The following is an 18,800-nucleotide window of genomic DNA, read 5'->3' as shown; positions in this document are numbered from 1 at the left end:
TAAATATGACCCATTATCATATGACCCGTATCTGCCCGGGCGCGCGCTCTTAGAAAAACCTTCGGGAAAATGGCGTGAGCCCTGCTCGAATCCGCGCGCTTTCTTTTTAATTATTATTATTTTTTTTCTTCTTTTCGTGAGGATCATATGATAAAATGCTTATTGACTGAGTTAGGTCGGGCCGTACGGGAAGATATTTGGCTATCGGTCATTTGTACGGACCTCGGTCTGTACGGCATCACCTCGAGCCAAATATTTTCCTAAAGTACATATTCCTGGCTCAGCAGAAAAGCAATCTATTCGAAGATTCTTGAAATATTATAAATACTTGCATCCTTAGATTTATGGAACACCAGAGGTAGAGGGAAAGTGTTCATTGAGATTAAATTGCGGAACTGTTTAAATATTACTAAGTTACTCAAAACGCATCCCCCCCCCCCCCCCATTAGTTTTACTCCCACCAACCCTCATCCGTCGTTGGGCAGAGGTCTAAAGTTACATCCTTCATTCATTTTTTACAGTTCATAGCTCAGCAATTTGTGTTAAAAGTAATTGGTTCCGCCTTCAAAACCGAGTACAAATCAGCTGTGCAAAATTCATAGCTTGATGCACTCGTTTCCAAATTGTTTTAAAATATAATCCTGTCCGGTGCGTATACAATCCAGTATATTGAAATTAACACAGCAAAGGTAACAGGGAAAGATATTCGAGCAAAACGGTCTACGATATAGGCACTTTCTGAAGTCATGAATGATCTTTGATCAGGATCCCAGAAGTAGTAGGGCTTTGAAAGAGGACCAGTGGTTTCATCTTGACTAGTGCTTGTACTACTTCTCAGTTCCTTTAAATTTGTAAACAAGAAAATAAAAATCAATCAAAATGAATAAAAACGCGCCGAAACAGGTAGTGCATATTAGATGCGCGCGATTACGGAATGGTACATAGAGCAGTTTTCGTATGACTGTGAAAACCTCATGGCACGAACACGGCTGTGACTAGGCAAGGGATACGCCAGACCAATCACACTGCTCGAAAACTTACTCTCCATCCAATCAAATACCCGGAACACGACATAAACACGGCGCGGACACGGTCACGCCAAGGTCAAGGCACTGTCAGACCAATCACATTGCGCGAGAAAAAAATCAGCCAATCAAAATTCTAGAAACCATCACGGTTACGGCAAGGTACGCATACGGCACTGGGCTTTTCACAGTCATACGAAAGCTGCACTATATGAAAAATAGCATATGAACTGTTGTCGCACCCAGAATCCTCTCACCAAAAAAACGATTTTTCGTTAGAAAGCTGCGAGACTTTGGGTACGAGAATGCTTATGAAGTCCTGCTACTCAACTACTGAAATAACATAGAAATACTTACGCTAGTTTCAGGTGTCTTAGTTTTTCCGCTTCTTTTATAAGTGTCTGTCCTCAAAACAAACGGATTCTTTCTATCTCTGAAAACGAAGAAAATAAATTCAGTCGATATAAAGTTGAAAGATTAGAACGGGTCACGTGACAGCAGCCATGTTGAATTCAGTCCCCTTCAAAGCAGGATATTAGGCAATCTTTTTATGATTTCGAGCAAGTACTTTTCAAAGAAAGGTATGCGCACACTATCAAATTAAAATGCGCCACAGTTCTGTTATCAGAACAGTCGTACAATAACTCAGTCGTGTTTAAGAATGCATGTAAGAGAATGGTCTATAGCATGACTTATATATATGTTTAATTGAAATGTTTCAGTTTGGTAGAAACAACGTAAAAAGACAAAATTTGTCCCGACGTTTCAATCAAAGCTTGATGAGAAACGTTTTATTCAGCCATTATCTACCACACCTGGATACCATTTGCATCATGAAAAATGCTGAACCATATGAAAAATAGCGTGTTGAATATTTTCTTACTGAACCAAACCACAATGGTTATCTTTTTAGCAAAGAATATCAAAGTTCTATTATCATAAAATCGAAAAAGAAAAATAAAGAAGAAGAATAGGAGCAAAAGCTTGAGTGGGTATAATATTTTGGTGACCCATCCAGGTGCTAACCCGCCTCGAACGGGCTTGACCCAGTACATATCTTGAATGCCAAAGTTTTTTCCACTGGACCACGGTTCCAAAAAAATCAGCATAACAATAGCCGTTAAAACAATGCATCGAATAGACTAAACTTTTTAACATTATACTTATCAACCGATTCCGTGCGTGGCAGAGATGCAAGGGATTAGCCGATATGGTCTGGGGGCCGGCTGGTCTCTCCCCTGATGCTTCGGCTAGAACATTTTCTTGCGTAATTCGTACACCCAAGGGCAGAAGGATTTAATCGCCGTCAGGTCCGAAGTCCATACGACGCCTCAGCTCTGCGGATGTCTCGGGGGTATGGCAAAGTGGAGTCGATTTTTCTTCTTTTTTTTTTTTCTTTTTCTTTTTCTTTTTCTTTTTCTTTTTTCCACCTTTTTTTAAAGACAAATACTCATCATCGACAGAAGCATTTATAGAGAAGCATTGTTAGACACGAGTTATGGGAAAACGTTATGTTATAATATCATAGTGAATGAAAAAATAAATATATAACCTTTCTTTCTTTACTTGTCTTTCCTTTACTAAAAGACTACCGAAAATGAATGGAGAACCACACATCAAAATAAGATCTTAAAAAACAAATTGTCATACCTCCTGCAAAAAATTATTTCGGAAACGAAAGAAAAAATGGAAAAATGAAACTTACATGACAATACCAGTGAGTGGTTTAAAGGAAATTGCTTGTTCACTGTTATTAGTAATTTTCTTGGCTTGTTCTTGGTCTTCTTCTTGAATATTTGTTATTTCTTCTTCGTTTAGACAGGGATTTAATTCGTCATCATGATTAAAGTTCATAAATTCACGTCTCATTCTTTTTGATAACTACAAGGAAAATCAGAGAAAATGTTTGGTTTGATAAAGAAGTTTTCTACGGTGAATAGCAAATCATCACTTAAAAGCTATGGTTTCGTCTACTCACACTATTTATCCTTTCTTGTTTCTTTTTCCTTACTTTACAAGCGTGGAAATTCACGATAGCATACTCCATGAGAGCTCCAAACACGTACACAAGACACATCAGCAGGAACCAATCGATCGCTTTAGTGTAAGAAACCTTTGGCAAAGGCGCGCGTGCGCTGTTTGATATGGTTATCATCGTAAGAACCGTGGTGATACCAAGGCCTACGCGGGCTGGTGGTGAGTCGGGTGAAATCCAGAAAGAGAACCATGATATGATGACTGTTAGCATCGAGGGAATGTAAGTCTGAATCATGTAGTAACCAAGGCGACGGTGAAATGTGAACTTGGCAGCAAGTGCTGAATGGGGACCTAAAGAAAAAAATTAAAAAAAAAAAAATATCTGTAGTATTCTCACTAGAACGCATGCGTGAGAAGCCTCTAATTAGCATAATCAGTTATTTCAGTTTGAACCAGTTTTTTCCTCGACCTCGAAATTTCTAATAGAAATGCAGTAAAACCGATGAAGATAAAATTCACTAAATGTAGAAGCATATCTACCTATGTTGTAAATGTTTGTCCTTTCTTCTAACTCAATGTTTGTTATCTTAAACTGAGGCATCTCTAAGTCTTCCGCAATGTAAACCACATCGTTGGTTGTATTCCTCGAGTTCCATCTGTAAAATACGTCCGTTGCTTGGTAACCATCTAGTAGAAGAAATGACGGGGTTAATTGTCTTTATCATAAATAATAGGAAAACTAGATCTTTATCTTTATCGTTCTCTCTCTCTTAAAATAGAGAATCAACATTGATATCTAGTATCACAGCCAATAAGGGGCCCAAGAAAGACCCTTGAGGTACCCTCTACTTAATAACCTTCAACAGAAAAAAGGAATTAACTCTCGACTCTCTTTGAACTGCTTTCAACTTTTAATCTTACATGATTCGACTATCATCTCGCATTTTTGAACGTCATGTGGGAACTGTTGAAGAGTCAGCTTACATGCCATTGTTATAGTTAATCTGAAAATAACAAAAGAAGCACATTCACTATTAATGCATCGAATAGCATCAGCCATAAACCGCAGCATCGATTGTAAAACCCCATGTAATAATGGATAATTGGTATCAAGTCACACGAAGACAGTGGGTGGATAGAATAATCAATGAGGGGGAAAACAGGGAAACAATTCGGCCGCAAAACCAGAATTCGAGAGGGAAAATAAATTTAGGAAAAAAATGGAAGAGAATACCCTTTTGCACCCATTCTCTACGTTATTTCTCATCCAATCCATTTCATGTATACTCTACTATTAACACGCCCATTCTGTTTGTTATTTCTCATCCAATCCATTTCATGTATACTGCATTAACACACCCATTCTCATCCAATCCATTTCATGTGTATTCTATTAACACACCCATTCTCATCCAATCCATTTCATGTATACTCTATTAACACGCCCATTCTCATCCAATCCATTTCATGTATACTCTATTAACACGCCCATTCTCATCCAATCCATTTCATGTATACTCTATTAACACACCCATTCTCTACGTTATTTCTCAGTCCAATCCATTTTTATGTATACTCTATTAACACACCCATTTTCATCCAATTCATTTCATGTATACTGTATTAACACGCCCATTCTCATCCAATCCATTTCATGCATACTCTATTAACACGCCCATTCTGTTTGTTATTCCTAATTCTATCCATCTTAGAGTCCATGATTGGTTAGTGCTTACCTTACACTGTAGAACACATCACCATTTGGTTGAATCATAAGAAGGTAGTTTTCAGTCGTCACATCGTGAAAATAAGCCTTCTTAGCGTTGAAGAAGTAAGTACTGGGAATCCAAATTTCATCAATGGTTTGTCTGTTTAATGTAAGCGCTTCTTTGTTGGCCAATGGAGCGTAGAATCTTAGTCGAGGGTCCGTCCAGTATTGACGTAAATACATATCTATCGTGAAATCCTAGGAAAAAGAACTTTGCTTTAACTAATGTCCCTGTCAGGGAAAACGATCATATATTCCCCTCACCTCTTCTCTCGTCTATTCTCTTCTGCTCTCTTCTGCTCTCTTCTGCTCTCTTCTGCTCTCTTCTGCTCTCTTCTGCTCTCTTCTGCTCTCTTCTGCTCTGCTCTCCCCTCTGCTCTCTTTTCCTCTCCACTCCTCTCCATTCTCATACTGTCGCCTCCAATTCCCTCCCCTATCTATTTCCCTACGCGCACGTTGCATGCAATGGATCAACTACTTCCACGATACGGCGGCCATCTTGGATCGCAAGGCATTACAGTAATGACGTCGTTGTTTTCCCCCCTGGCAAGATGGCCGTCGTATCGTTAAAATAGTCCATTGGTAGGAAACAACTATCCCGTCCCTAGGCCTACCAGGATGACAGGAAAAACACCTAAACCATACCAATTAAGATAACCAAGGTTAACCGGCAACATGGCGGCCATGACACTGTGACGTCATACCAAACGTACCAAAATAAAGGTTGACTAGTAGAATTTTTATCTTCACAATATATTTTCTCTCTATTCTGTATTTGACGACAAATGCTGAAATCATGCAAGACTCACCATTCTTGCTTCTTCTATTGCCCATATATTTGATATGAACATGTCCACACGAACTTCTAGAGGCGAAACTGTTATCGTAAAAAATAACGATATAAAGTTGAATTGGGATGTGGTTTAATTTGCTGCCAACCATTTAAAAATACTTTTCCCAGTTGCTTACCTCCTGTAAAAGGTCGGATCCTCTTGTCGTAATCCGTGAGAAGATCTTTGACAAGTCTTGATTTGTTCCTTGCTATTTCTCTCCAAGATGGAGTAGGACTGTCAGAGAAAAGGAAAATTATTAAAAAAAAAAAAAAGAATTGTCTGATTTCCTGATATCGTATTTTAGTCGTTTTCAATAAATTTTCCACGTGCGTTACGTTTCTTCTTTTCAAGGTATCATAAAAGAAATAAACTATCAAAAATAAATTAAAGCAAAAAAAAAACAATATAAAATAAAACATAAACAAAGAAAGAAAAGAAAAGCAAAAGTTTGGAAAAATAATCAAACAAAATCAAACACTTTTAGAATGGAAAAACGTTAATCGAAATCATGGGTTGCCTTGCTTGATTTCCTGTAAGCAAGGAATAGAAATGAAATAATTCCTTTTTTTACCGACCTGCTGTTAATTCATTTAATTTGCGGCCTGCATTTCCGCTAAGAGTTGAAGCAGTTTCATGCATGTGAGCTTTTTCCACAAATTTACAAAACACCAAACGTAAATATTTTGGTTCGACATGTTTATTAGCTAGTCTATGAATAGATGGAAGGCTCATTATCAATCCTATTAATTTAGGAAACTCCCACAGTTTTTAATAAGAGTATTCTTAGCTCTCTATTGAGCCATAATGTAAACAAGTCTGGAATTGAAATTCAGTTTTTAAGGGAGTTACAGAAACACTAAAAGAGAGAGATTTTTATTGAAAAGTAACGAAAAACAAACTCTATCGCTGACAAAGCGATAAAGATCAATATTGGTCATAAATTTGATTTTTTTTCGCTGTGTTTGCGTACGGTTTTTAGCGTGCGCCAGAATCACAAATATGTGTTTTAGAGAAAGTTTGAAAGAAAAGGGAAAAGTGTTTACTAACATACAATATAGCTATCGTTGCTATGTAGGTCAAGTGAAAGTGCTAAGGTAATATTAATGCAAGCGTTTTTAAGAATTTATGACATAATGAAATGAATAACGACACTCTATATATTATTATTATTATTATTATTATTATTATTATTATTATTATTATTATTATTCTCGCGTGCTGGGACACATCGTAGCATTTTGGTTGGGCGAATTACGAACTACTCTTTGATTGGTTTAGAGTGGAAATTTTTCAGTTTCACGGTACCGCAAGTTTCTCGCCAAAGGGAATCCCCAGGCCAACTAGTGGAGCTTTGCTTTGTGAAGTTTCCCTGCATAAGTGATGAATAAATAAATGATCTGCCATGCAAAACTTGGTAAGAACAAGCATGACAACATTTTGAAATTAAAATCGAGAGGTTTATACACATACAAGGCTTTTAATATCTGGGAGTAAAACTGTCCTGGACTGTTTTCTTAATATTACTAGCCCGCAAAAATCTGTTCTTTTGTAATGATCTATTATCATGGCTGTCAAAATAGGATTATCAAAATACACAGTTTGCTAGTAGGAAAGATTCATCATTTTTCAGAATACATGCCGCGAAGCTTCTATCTCGTGATGAAAGGCTCTCAGTAACATTAATTGGCTCGGCGCGGCTTGCAGTCAGCGTGAAACATGAATCTCAACTTCTAGGGTAGTTTTTGGCTGAAGAGAAAAATTAACTGACTCCATAGTTTCGTTTACATTTTGATTAAAAATAATAAATAAAGCGTTAAATTTTGAGTTTTGAAAGTCAGTGGTGTGCATGCGTAGCACGTTCGCCATTCCGTTTGGAAATATTTATTTACTACTTCACTGCTTTGGTGGCTGGTCAAGACTCTTTTTATATGGATAGACTCGTTTAGCATTACCGGATCTCGCAATTATTATTCATGAAAATGCGCGCTGGAACGTCAGCGAAATTCCTGTTAATACTAGCTGCACAACAACCATATATTATATAACGATCGATATCGACTGTAATCATGGGAAAACCTATATTGCCGCAAGAAAAAAAAAAAAGGGAAAAAAAGAAGAAAAAAAAGAAAAAGAAAAAAAATTAATTCAAATCTCATATGGCCCATGCTTCGATTATATTAATTAAAAAGGCGTTTTATTAAACTTTCATAGGTTCGTTCACACACAAGTATATTCGGTCAAAGGACCAAAATTCCCAAGCCGTTTCTCAATTCTCAACGTTTTTCCCTTAAGGCAAAAAAACTTTCCTCGAGGCTATTGGTACACTTTTATAAATTGAATATTAAGAATGAAGTACGAGTGATGCTAATCCAGATATCGAGTCTGACTCCCTCGAGTCACTCAGTATTAATGAGGCCATTCGCGGCACATCTTTATATTATCAATCAGTATTTCCAAATACAAGTGCGCAAATATTGCACCAAAGCAGCATAGTTTTTATTAAGCCTCAGTATTTTTACTACTTGAATATTATTGTAAATGGAATTATGTTTGCATGTGCATGGGACATTTTGATATCAAAATTTCTAACACTGAAATGGTTGCCAAAAGTGCAAAAAATTAAATAAATAAATGGTAATGATTGTCATACTCACTCAGAGATTAATATTACAACCAATATATCGGCGCTGGCACTATAGATTTCCGCAAATCTTGTTTTAAGTAATAATTTTTAAATTGGAAGCTATTGGATCTGTCTCTTTTCAAGTGCTCGACGGATTTATACGATAAAAAATAGTTGTGAACCTCTGAGGGTTTCAATGTATATTCTACATGCAATACTCACGACTGATTCTCATCGTCACTAACACGGTTAGTACCGGCGGCCTCGCGGGACGAAGGTTCAGTGCTGTAGGCTGTAGTCGTGTTATTAGAAGCGAGTAGCCCAGTAAAAAGTGCTGGCCAGATCCAAATCTGCCACCATGGAAATAAATCCATCCTAATAAACATACAAACAATAGTAAATTGAAAAATATATAAAGAGTTTCATTCTTTGTCTTGGGCAGAAATGTTTTGGTTAAATTCTCGTAAGCAACTAGAAAATATATTTATATATTTACTATTTCATTGTGTAGTATGTCAGTCTTACGTACCTCATTTTCGAGAAGCCGACCTAGCAGATTTCAGCACTTGTCTGGGGTCTTAATGAGTGTTATCTTCGGAAACGTTTCAACGGAATATAATATAATAATCAATATACTATATATATATATCGTGACATGTGGTTCAGATTGACATGTTGCCGGTCTTGTGTATTATTCTACGCATGGAGTGAAGAAAAGGTTACCGTAGATTTAATAATGAAAAGAATGCTAAAGAAGAGCTCCCGTTGGGATTATAAACTTCTGGCAATAAAAGCCACAGAAAATCTTCAATGAATGGCTCTGGAAAACTACACGGGTGCAACAAAAAGGTTGGAAGAGCCGGTGCATAAATCAAGAAATAGAATTTTCACCTTTAGTCTCGAATTCGTTTGAGTTACCACGAAACAATGGTTCCATGTCGAGGTAGGACTTGTGATGTGTTCATACATTTACTATATTTTATCAAGACCTTGAAATTGTCCTAGCCGAGAAAAGATTTCGTTGTTGTTTTCGTTAGGTATAAATCCCTAACTAGTAATCTTTTATACGTACGCCAACCTCGACTTTGAAGTATTGCTTAGCGGTAACTCAAGCGAATTCGAAAAAGGTTTACGTTTATGAAGTTTTAACTAGAAAAAAATGTGCCTTGTGTTTATATTGATATAAATAAGTCCAGTGTTGAGTATATATTTTTTCTTTTGTGATTTTGATGAAGCGTAAGACTCGAAGTGATTAGGTCGCTGTTGGAGGTGTATATCTAACCGGAGATATGCTGAAATTCCCCTCTGCGTTCATAGCGGAATGCAAACGAACCAACCGGTTTTCCAATAGAGTTCACTATAGTTTCGAGAAATCTAATTTTTCATCCAGAATTTAATAAACCACGCATTTAAAAGTGACTTCAAAATTTTATCTCCCCTTTTTTTCAAATGTCTGTTATTTTGTCTATTTTATACTATTTTTTCCCCCCAAGATTGTTGATCGTTTGATGGTCTTGTGCCATGGTTCATTCATGTGGCGAAACCAAAATGATTTTACAATGTCTTCCACTTTGATTACTATTGTTATTTTTGACCATTAATTTACCGGTAAACTTCGGCAGACTTTGAATCCACGCCGGCCGGTTGTTTTATACTGAAAATCTCCTTTTTGTTTTCCTTGTTTTCGCTGTATTATTATTAGTGTTGGATTGATTAATTTATGAACGTTAGTCTATAGAATGTCTTAAACCCTTATTGCTTGTTCTGCCTTTTATTAAATAAATACGATTCTGCAAGGATTTAATGATCTATTTGCTAGTTTATCCTTGCTATTAGTCTTTTTTTATCATTACGTTGGATATGAGAATTCCTTTCATTGTTTCAAAGGAAAACCTAGTTGAAATAGTTTTAATTTTTCTACCAATCAAAGCTCTCAAACTGGTCTCAATTGAAGATTAGCGACTCATTGAGTATGGCATTTAAATGGCTTTCTTTATTTATGGCAAAGCCAATAAAATGTACGCTACTCGATCAAAAAAAAAAAACGTTTCTTTTTCAAGCCTTTTACAGCTGGCAAACTAACAAACTTAGTAAAAAATATTATTGCGCGTTACCCGTTTTTGGGTTAACATTTTTATTTCGTTAAGAAATATTTTTCAAAAAGTATAAAACAGGTTTTCCGACGCCAGCATAAGACTTTTAAATTTTTATTATAATCCATCATTTTGATTGGATGTGGTGTATGTATTATTCTGATATACTTATTTCAATAAAGTTAGTCACCAAAAACCTAGAAAGCTGTGATCGCTGAGAATCATGGTGAAATATTTCATATCCAACAAGTAAAGGTTTCGACACAAACTGCAGCAGTTGAGGATGCTCAGAGGAGGTTAACTTGTAACTGGTAGAAGATTTCAAGTCCATCAACAGTTATCAAGCGGTTAAAACATGTAAAATGTATCTACCCATAATCCTTGTCGGTCTCAGCTTTGTAGCTTTTCAGGTGACTAAATTTATTGAAATAAGTGTATATTGGTTAATAGGAAAGCCAATTGAGAGTCAGCCCAAATTGGTTTTCTCTAAATGAATTGAATCGTCTACGCGAGCTGTCCAAGTCCCTTATTAAATAAACTTGGCATTACTAAGCTTACATTTACTTCTATCCATACTTCTTTATCAATTAAAAAAATTAAGACCAAGAAAAGTTAATAAAGCCAATCTAAGTTGATATTTTCTTCCTATATTTATGATACTCTAAAAAAAACATAAAGGCGGGAAACTACTGCATCGATATGAATACGGTACCCGAATTAAAAAAGAAAACCAATTAATTCTGTATCAAATGTCCCCAGCATTTTAAAGAGGGATATCGTAGTTTACTCATGACCGAATGTCAGGGTCGAAACACCAACTGATATATCAAGAGCGGATCCAGCCAACTGATATACAGACAGACAGACAGACAGACAGACAGACAGACAGACAGACAGACAGACAGACAGACAGACAGACAGACAGACAGACAGACAGACAGACAGACAGACAGACAGACAGACATATTTTAATACTCCAGTTTCGAGTTCTCGGTTAGCGACCGCTGGACTCTAAGCCGCGTGTTCGCTTCTAACGCGAAAACGAGGCTATCCCTGTATTGCTGGCGTGACAACAACAACAATCCCTTATCAACGAGTGTGTTTTTTATTCCAAGTAGTAGCAAAAGTCAGTAATACGGTGATTTTATTTGAAATTTTTAAGTGAACTAATTCAATGGAAACCATTCCATCGCTTGATGAGCTAAAAAAGTTTACTGTCAAGGAATTACGCGAGATTTTACGTCGTGAAAATCAGACGTCGAGTGGAAACAAGTCTGACCTTGTGATTCGATGTCACACAACTTTCCAAAGGAAAGATTTAAGATTACAAGGAGATGCTGAGACCAAGGATCATTATGTAAAACCGCAAGCCAGAGAGCAAGCATTAGTAAATATCGTATCAAACACTAAAAGCAACGAAGAAACAACCTACGAAAAGCTATCGCGTGAATGTTCACACTGCCAGTGGAGCAAGGACTTACGAAACCTACCCACGTTTAACCTTGTGCAGCTTTACGATTACCTTGTAACCAAGACATCCAAGTATAACCACACATCTATTCAGACATCAGCTTACAAAAAACTCAAAGCGTATCAGTTTTTTAAAGAGGGACATATCAAAGACATTCGAGTCGGTTGTTCTACGAGAGTTACGTATGTCGAAGCAGAAGTGTTGGCTTCCATGAAGCAAGAGAAATACAAGGCCATTATCTCTTTCACTCATCTTGGAGATGTTTTAAAAGCTGCTTGTATGTGCCCAGCAGGGAGGGGTGTACATGGTCGTGGCCATTGTAATCATGTTGGTGGGGTCTTATTTGCCATGGAAGACTTCTCCCATAGAGGTTTGAAGGAAAGCTGTGAGCCAGTGTCATGCACATCAAGGCTATGTAGTTGGAATGTACCTCGAAATGTTCGGATACAGCCTAAGCCAGTGGATGACATCGTAATTACAAAGTATAGCTTTGGAAAAGAAGCAAGAAAAAAAGCAAAAAACAGCCTGTATGATCCAAGGGCTCCAGATGACAGACAAATAAACACAGGAAGACTTGAAACACTGTGTTCCAATCTTGCTCAATCTATGCAAAGCTCTTCATTTTTCTTGTTTCATGATATCAAGCCTCTGCAAGTTGATGATGAGAATTTGATTATTGACAATGTTTGTGAGTCAGTTCCTGAAAGTGCACCAGATATTGAAATAGAACAAGATATTGAGTTGCCATTCAATGATTTTTATGACATTTCAACTATGAATTTTAAGTCAATGATTGACATTTATACTGAGAAAGCTGATGACAATGAAATAGAAACAATTGAGAGGATGACAAGAGGACAGAGTGCAAATGCATCTTGGCGGGAATTAAAGAGGATTAAACTGACTGCTTCAAATTTCAAATCTGCAGCAGTCAGGACGTCAGAACCTGATAAGCTGCTAAAGAGGATGATGTATATCCCTGATGTCAGAAAGCCTGTTCCAGCACTTGAATATGGACAGTTGCATGAATCTGTTGCAGTTGAAGACTACATTGCAGTGAAAGCTAGAGAGGGGAATGCAAATTTGAAAGTCTGGGAAGTAGGAACAATTATTTCAAAAGTCAGGCCAGGATATGGGGCAAGCCTTGACAGAATGGTTTTCGACCAGAATGCTAATGGGCAGAAGCAGGGTGGATTAGAAGTGAAATGTCCTTTTTCGAAGAAAGGAATGTCTGTTGAAGAAGCATGCCAGGACAAAAACTTCTGTTTATCAATACGAGACGGTCAAGTTCCTAAACTAAAACATGGTCATCAATACTACTATCAAGTCCAGGGACAAATGTTTGTCTGTGAGCTACAATGGATTGATTTTGTAGTTTGGTTTGGTCCAGCAAACTTGAACATTGAAAGAGTATACTTTGATAGACAGTGGTGGTTTAGTTTTGTTCTACCAAGGATCGAATACTTCTATCGAAGGGCATTTCTCCCCGAAGTGTTTACAAGAAGAGTTCAGCATGGCATCCCACTTTATAAGCATGGTGGTTGGAAAAGTTTCAAGAAGACACAAAAGGCCAAAAGAAGTGTTTAGCCTTGTAAAATATAGTTAAAGTGCAGTCAGTAGTTACATGTACATGTATTTTGTGGGTATACTGACTGCAGGCTATTAACAATTTTGCACAAATTTTTATCAACATATGGTTTGTTTTTAAGAAAAACGTTTTTGGACAAAACAAGTCACTGTATTTTTATTACTAAATCTTACATACATGATTTGTATGAAATGTACAAAAAGTTCTTGGTTACTTGATAGCTAAATAGTCATTCGAAGACTTTTATAGTAGAAAAATACTTTTGTAATTATCTTAATAATAATCTCATTATTAATCAGATACATTTTGGTGGGAGTAAAGGTGGCAAAAAATTAGTTAGATAGGAGCAAACAGTAAATATCTGATTAGCTACATGAGATAGACTTAAAGGCAGGGTCCCATCAAGAATATGATATCCCTTTATTCTCCCTATTGCTCGCTCCACATGAATGCGTACAGATGCAATATGCACTGTCTCTTGAACTTCTTCAGCAGTAAGCTGATTTCTACTACCTTTGTAAGGAGGAATGTTTAAATGTACTCCCTGAGGTAAGATGTCTCCAATATCAAACCCCCTGTCAGCCATGACATTATCCCCAGTATTAAGAAATTGGATTAAGCCTGATTGCTGAGTTATAAACTTATCTGAAACCCTTCCACCCCACAGTTTAGAAACAAAGGTTACTTGACCATTTGGAGAAATACCAATTAAAGCTTTAAAAGTGTTGTGGTGTTTGTAATTCGACCATGTTAATGATTGCGCTGTCATAGAAGAGGGAACCTCCACAAATATCTCTGTACAATCAATTATTACCCTTGTTGTTGGATACAGAGCAAACTGCTCTGGCATATTTCTTCTCACTGCACTTTGAGAAGGAAATGGAAATAACTGGTCTAATTCAAAATATAAAAAATTTATCCAGGTACAAAAAATCTTGGAAAAATGACCCATAGAGATGTTAAACCTATCAGCTAAATCCCTGACAAAAAGACCAACTTTAAGTCTAACTAATACCATAAAAAACTCATTTATAAATGTTATGTTCCTTTTGGGACCTGGTTTCTTTTTGCCTTGTTCTTGATATGTCTGGGAATCTTTTACATCACCACTGCCCCAATACTGCATTTTTTCAAGTTTTGGTTCAATGTAATTAAAAAAGTGCACAAGTGTATCATAGTTGGGGAATCCAGTGTAAAACTGAATGGCAGAGTCATCATCTTTAAATTTCTGAAGGCTGAATTCCCTTTCTTTGTAGTCATCAAGTTCTTTCTGTAAATTTCCCACTTTAACCCTAAGACTGTTCAACATCTCTGACTTGACTTCTAGCCTTTCCTGCATAGTCTGTTGGTATTCGCAAGGGTACTTAGGTGTTTGAGTAAAGGTGAAGGCATAATCATGGTCATTATTCTTTGAAGATGATGGAAAATCAAATGACCAGTCAGTCTGTGTGGATTTTTCTTGTACCTGCAATACAACAAGAAAGTTTTTTGTCAAGTTTACTCTCATAAATATATAATAATAAATATAGCAATGAACAACAATAACATTATGGGTAGTTATTTAAAACAGCACAACACATTTATAAGTTTTACAAACATTTATATTTGAGCACTTGGATGGCATTCTGTGCTGCTATCAGTGCAACATAAAATGAGACTTATTAGTTTTATACTCGCAAGGTAAACCCATAATACCAAGGGTATATTTTTTGGGCAAAAGAAAAAAAACATTCATAATAGTTTGTATGTAACTACCTGAGGCATATCAGTTTCGTCAGTCTCGCATACATTTACTGCAGGTTCACTGGGGCTCTCTTCAAGGTCCTTTTTCTCTTCAATGTCAATGTAAACGCTTTGTTCTTGAGGCTTTGGTGACACATTTTCTTTACTTTTTAACACTCTTCTTGTCAAAACTCTTCTTGTCTTTTTCTTGGGTTGAGGTGACCACTCGAAAATCGATGGCTCTGCACCTGCAACAACAGTGAAACGATAGTGATAAATAGGTAATTTTAAACAGTGAAACGAGTTTTGAGTAAGCTACTAGGTTCGAGCTAGTCTATAATGGGCACAAGGAAAGTAGAATTTAATGTATCTGACTTTTTACTTATCATTTGACTGAAAGAACATGTTATAAGCCATTACATAGGCTCCATGCATGCAGTAAGCATTTTGAATGAAACAATCAAACAAAGTAAATCCAGCTTGATCGATAATCACTTAGCTCACGTACCTGGCCGTAACCTATGTCGCGTTCCTCCTGGAGGTTTGTAAATGTCTTCTTGCTGAAAATGTTTATCGCAGACCACTGTAGATGGCTTAACATAAAATCCATCTCTCCCATGCTGCCTCTTGATCAAGTTGCACCAGCGAGTTCGCAAAGATACCTTCGCTGGGAACTGGAAAAACCGAATGTTTGAACGGCTTCCATCGTTCAAGTATTCAAAGCTATTGCAAGCTGCTGCTGCACATTGCTTTCCTCGGCTTCTTTGCCTTTTCTTGTTAGTATTATTTACCTCCATAAGTCGTTGAAACGATCAAAAAGCTTTCTTAACAGCAACTAATACTAAAAACCTCTTATATCTGTCACAGAGAGATGAGTTCGTATACAGGGATAGCCTCGATTCCAAGTTATCGAAGCGCGCCCCAATATCTTTTTCCAGCGGTCTTACGCGATCTAGCAAAGGGAGTATTGGCGTTTTGTACATAGTTGCATACATCAACTTATATATCAAGAGCGCATCTGGCCAGAATTTTAAGGGGGGGGGGGGGCTAATTAAGTTTCTTCCGTCAACACAACGGAAAACAATAAAAAAAGCATCTAATTCTTCAGGTTTGTTTTGTTTTGTTTTTTTTCTGCTGAAGGGGGGCCCCTCTTTGCCCCCCCTGGATCCGCCCTTGTATATATATATATATATCTTAAACCCTCCCACTTTTACGAACTGACTTTTTAACTGTTTTTTTGTTTTGTTTTGTCTTGTTTTTTTTTTTGCAACGGAACTATCCAAATTAAGAAATATGCAATAAAAAGTTGGATAATAGTAAAGTCATATGTAAATGAAAAAGTTTGGACATAAAAATTCATAAGACTTCCGGGTAAATGATTTCACAATTAAAACCGTTTAATATTTCTTTTGTCTTCAAAATCTTAAAAAGAAACAAAGAAGGAAACTAACAAATCTACCGAAAACAAATTCGTTAAAGTGACTCATTGGAAAGATGTGTATCAAGACGAAAAACGGTATTTTTTTCTGAATTAAGTGGATAAAAATTGACGAAGCTATTTGTCTTTGAGGCGTCCTTAATAACATTCTATAATTAAATCTACTAAATGCTTCGTGCCGAGAGAATAGCTCGATATTAAGAGAACACTTTAATGAATAGTTGTAGTAATATCATTGTAATCCAAATTAACAATGGTACAAGAGATAATTTTCAATTGATATTCTCCGCGCAGCTCGTCCAACAGCAGTTAGATGTCACTTTGATAACTATAGCTTCGACAAAATTTGGAGGGAAAAAAGGAGTTTTTAATTTATTTCCTCAGTGAGCTCGGTTTTTGTCAAGTTGGATATTTTTTTCTATTTAGTGCGGTACGTTTTTCCACCAGAAATTTTCTAGTAATTTGTAATTCTTTCCCCAAGATGTCGAGGTTAATCTAAATGAAATCCCTTTTGAATACCAATTTGTTTCTTCCTCTGCAGTATAGAATAAGAAAATGTTTATTACATGACTTACGGTCTTCAATATTTTCTACTCTCTCTATGTTACGGTATTTTTTGCTACTGTTATAAAATATCCTCGGTTCTTGCATTGGTCGCCAGTCCTAATTTATTCAACTTCTACACAGACAATAAACATAGTTACTGTAACACTCCTACCTCAGAGGAACCTCACTACATGACAATAAAGGATCTAAAAAGTCATGACTTTATTCTCGGTAAAATAAAAGCCAATTTTGCTATTCACGAGTATGCCAGTAGAGCCATGTGCCCTGCGGGTCTAGATCTTGAGCGCGTTTTAGCCACGCACTGTCAGCAGTACTTGGTAGCTCGCGCGCAGCAACAGAGTTCAATTTTGCTAGAAGAATACTAGCAAAATACTTCAAAAACTGGGACAAAACCAAACGAATACTGGAATTTGAATTGAATATGAATTATCATTGCTAATATAAGATCACAATTTTACATGTTTATCAGTTTTAATTTTAAATATTCTTATAATTTCTAACTTGGTCTTTAGACGACATTAAAAAATCTATTTCGTTCAATTAGGAAGTGAAAATTCTTTTCAGAATTAGCAATATCCTGGCGTAAATAAACATTCACTGACCGAATGTTATATGAATTAAGACATCTTTGATTCTTGCATTTTAAAACATGTTGGTTTTGTTTTATTCAAAAGCGGTTAAATTTACCATTATCCATGATATGTTTATGAATATATCTTGCATGTGTCATGACGAGATATCTTCTCACTTTCTTGTTTTTGAAAACATTTCGAGTTAAAATATCCATATGAGAATAATGGCAAAGATATTTTCACGCAAATCATTGCAAAAAACATCTTTTAATTTGCATCTAGAATCAAGTTAAAAATGACTCTTAAAATGTCTTTCAATTTGCTCGTGTATAATTGTAAGAAATATAACGTTCGAGCCTCTGATTTCTTAGTCGTAATATTAAATGCCATATTCTTCAAGTTACCAGTGATTTTAAAAAAAACGATATGAAAACTACATCTTTAGAAGTATTTTGATAGTTTTTGAAGGTTTTGTAGTTATATGAGATGTTTTTGTCATAACGTTAGATTTGTATGACTTTTAAAGTTACGACAACATATAAACAAATAATTCCATACCTAAGGAGTCTGAACATTAATCTTTTCCTCTCAGGAGTGTGCCAGTGTGCGGCCAGTTTTGTCTTTGAGTAAACTGGAGTTTTAGTTCATGTACTCTTACAAGACAAAGACACTAGTAACTGAGGAAGATGATTCACTGTGGTAAAATAACTATACGGTTTGGATTTGAATCCGAAGGTCAAGTTTTAATGTTTTGCACCTGCCCAAAGACCTAGGGAGCCCTCCTACTGCTGTGCCAGTGTAGGACATGCAAATGTGTCATCGATGAGTCGTCCATATAAAAAAACGGCTCTAAAACCCCCCAAAATACTAAATTAGTAACTACTGAACAGCAAAATATACACACATGAAGGAAAATCAATATGTTTTAAGATAAAGATGGTTTTATTACGAAAAAGTACTCAGAAATTTGAAGAAAAATGGATTCACGCGTTCAAGAGATTCGTGTTGTTAACACGCAATTAACACTTTAAAATATATATATATAAAACAAATGAGAATCTTAGCCTGTGTTTTTGGTCTATGAAGGAATATCTAAAACGTTTGTTTTTTTTAAAAGGTTTTG

General features: G+C 36.2%; 3 protein-coding genes across 3 annotated transcripts; 1 reads left to right on the top strand and 2 right to left on the bottom strand.

Moving 5' to 3' along the window:
• Positions 1-460: 460 nt before the first annotated feature.
• Positions 461-18,294, bottom strand: LOC116288314 (glycine receptor subunit alpha-4-like). The gene is made up of 12 exons (XM_031695090.2): positions 18,236-18,294; positions 8,756-8,818; positions 8,449-8,601; positions 5,740-5,837; positions 5,580-5,647; positions 4,739-4,968; positions 3,924-4,006; positions 3,543-3,689; positions 3,004-3,353; positions 2,731-2,906; positions 1,383-1,458; positions 461-841 (listed from the first exon to the last, which is right to left on the bottom strand). The coding sequence occupies exons 2-12, from the start codon at positions 8,758-8,760 to the stop codon at positions 629-631; spliced, it is 1,599 nt and encodes a 532-aa protein (XP_031550950.2). The 5' UTR covers positions 8,761-8,818; positions 18,236-18,294; the 3' UTR covers positions 461-628.
• LOC148906204 (uncharacterized) lies at positions 11,286-14,105 on the top strand. The gene has a single exon (XM_089039015.1). It carries the CDS (start codon positions 11,494-11,496, stop codon positions 13,375-13,377), a length of 1,884 nt encoding a protein of 627 aa, XP_088895141.1. The 5' UTR covers positions 11,286-11,493; the 3' UTR covers positions 13,378-14,105.
• On the bottom strand, positions 13,520-16,062 carry LOC148906203 (uncharacterized). The gene is made up of 3 exons (XM_089039016.1): positions 15,609-16,062; positions 15,134-15,348; positions 13,520-14,843 (listed from the first exon to the last, which is right to left on the bottom strand). The coding sequence occupies exons 1-3, from the start codon at positions 15,895-15,897 to the stop codon at positions 13,674-13,676; spliced, it is 1,674 nt and encodes a 557-aa protein (XP_088895142.1). The 5' UTR covers positions 15,898-16,062; the 3' UTR covers positions 13,520-13,673.
• Positions 18,295-18,800: the final 506 nt, after the last annotated feature.

Source organism: Actinia tenebrosa, unplaced genomic scaffold (genome assembly GCF_029948245.1).
Source record: "Actinia tenebrosa isolate PJP-AT-01 unplaced genomic scaffold, QUT_ActTen_1.0 PGA_scaffold6__47_contigs__length_16458017, whole genome shotgun sequence".
NCBI classification, from domain to species: domain Eukaryota; kingdom Metazoa; phylum Cnidaria; class Anthozoa; order Actiniaria; family Actiniidae; genus Actinia; species Actinia tenebrosa.
Note: the sequence above shows the minus strand (reverse complement) of the source record. Positions and strands in the feature narration are given on the sequence as shown.

Coding starts and splice junctions, on each gene's coding strand:
- LOC116288314 (XM_031695090.2), bottom strand. Junction 3,690..3,923: donor CGAGATGATAGTCGAATCAT/GTAAGATTAAAA, acceptor TTCTTCTACTAG/ATGGTTACCAAGCAACGGAC. Junction 2,907..3,003: donor AACAAGAAAGGATAAATAGT/GTGAGTAGACGA, acceptor TTTTCCTTGTAG/TTATCAAAAAGAATGAGACG.
- LOC148906204 (XM_089039015.1), top strand. CDS start 11,494: ATGGAAACCATTCCATCGCTTGATGAGCTAAAAAAGTTTACTGTCAAG.
- LOC148906203 (XM_089039016.1), bottom strand. CDS start 15,897: ATGGAGGTAAATAATACTAACAAGAAAAGGCAAAGAAGCCGAGGAAAG. Junction 15,349..15,608: donor GCGACATAGGTTACGGCCAG/GTACGTGAGCTA, acceptor CTGTTGTTGCAG/GTGCAGAGCCATCGATTTTC. Junction 14,844..15,133: donor ACGAAACTGATATGCCTCAG/GTAGTTACATAC, acceptor GTTGTATTGCAG/GTACAAGAAAAATCCACACA.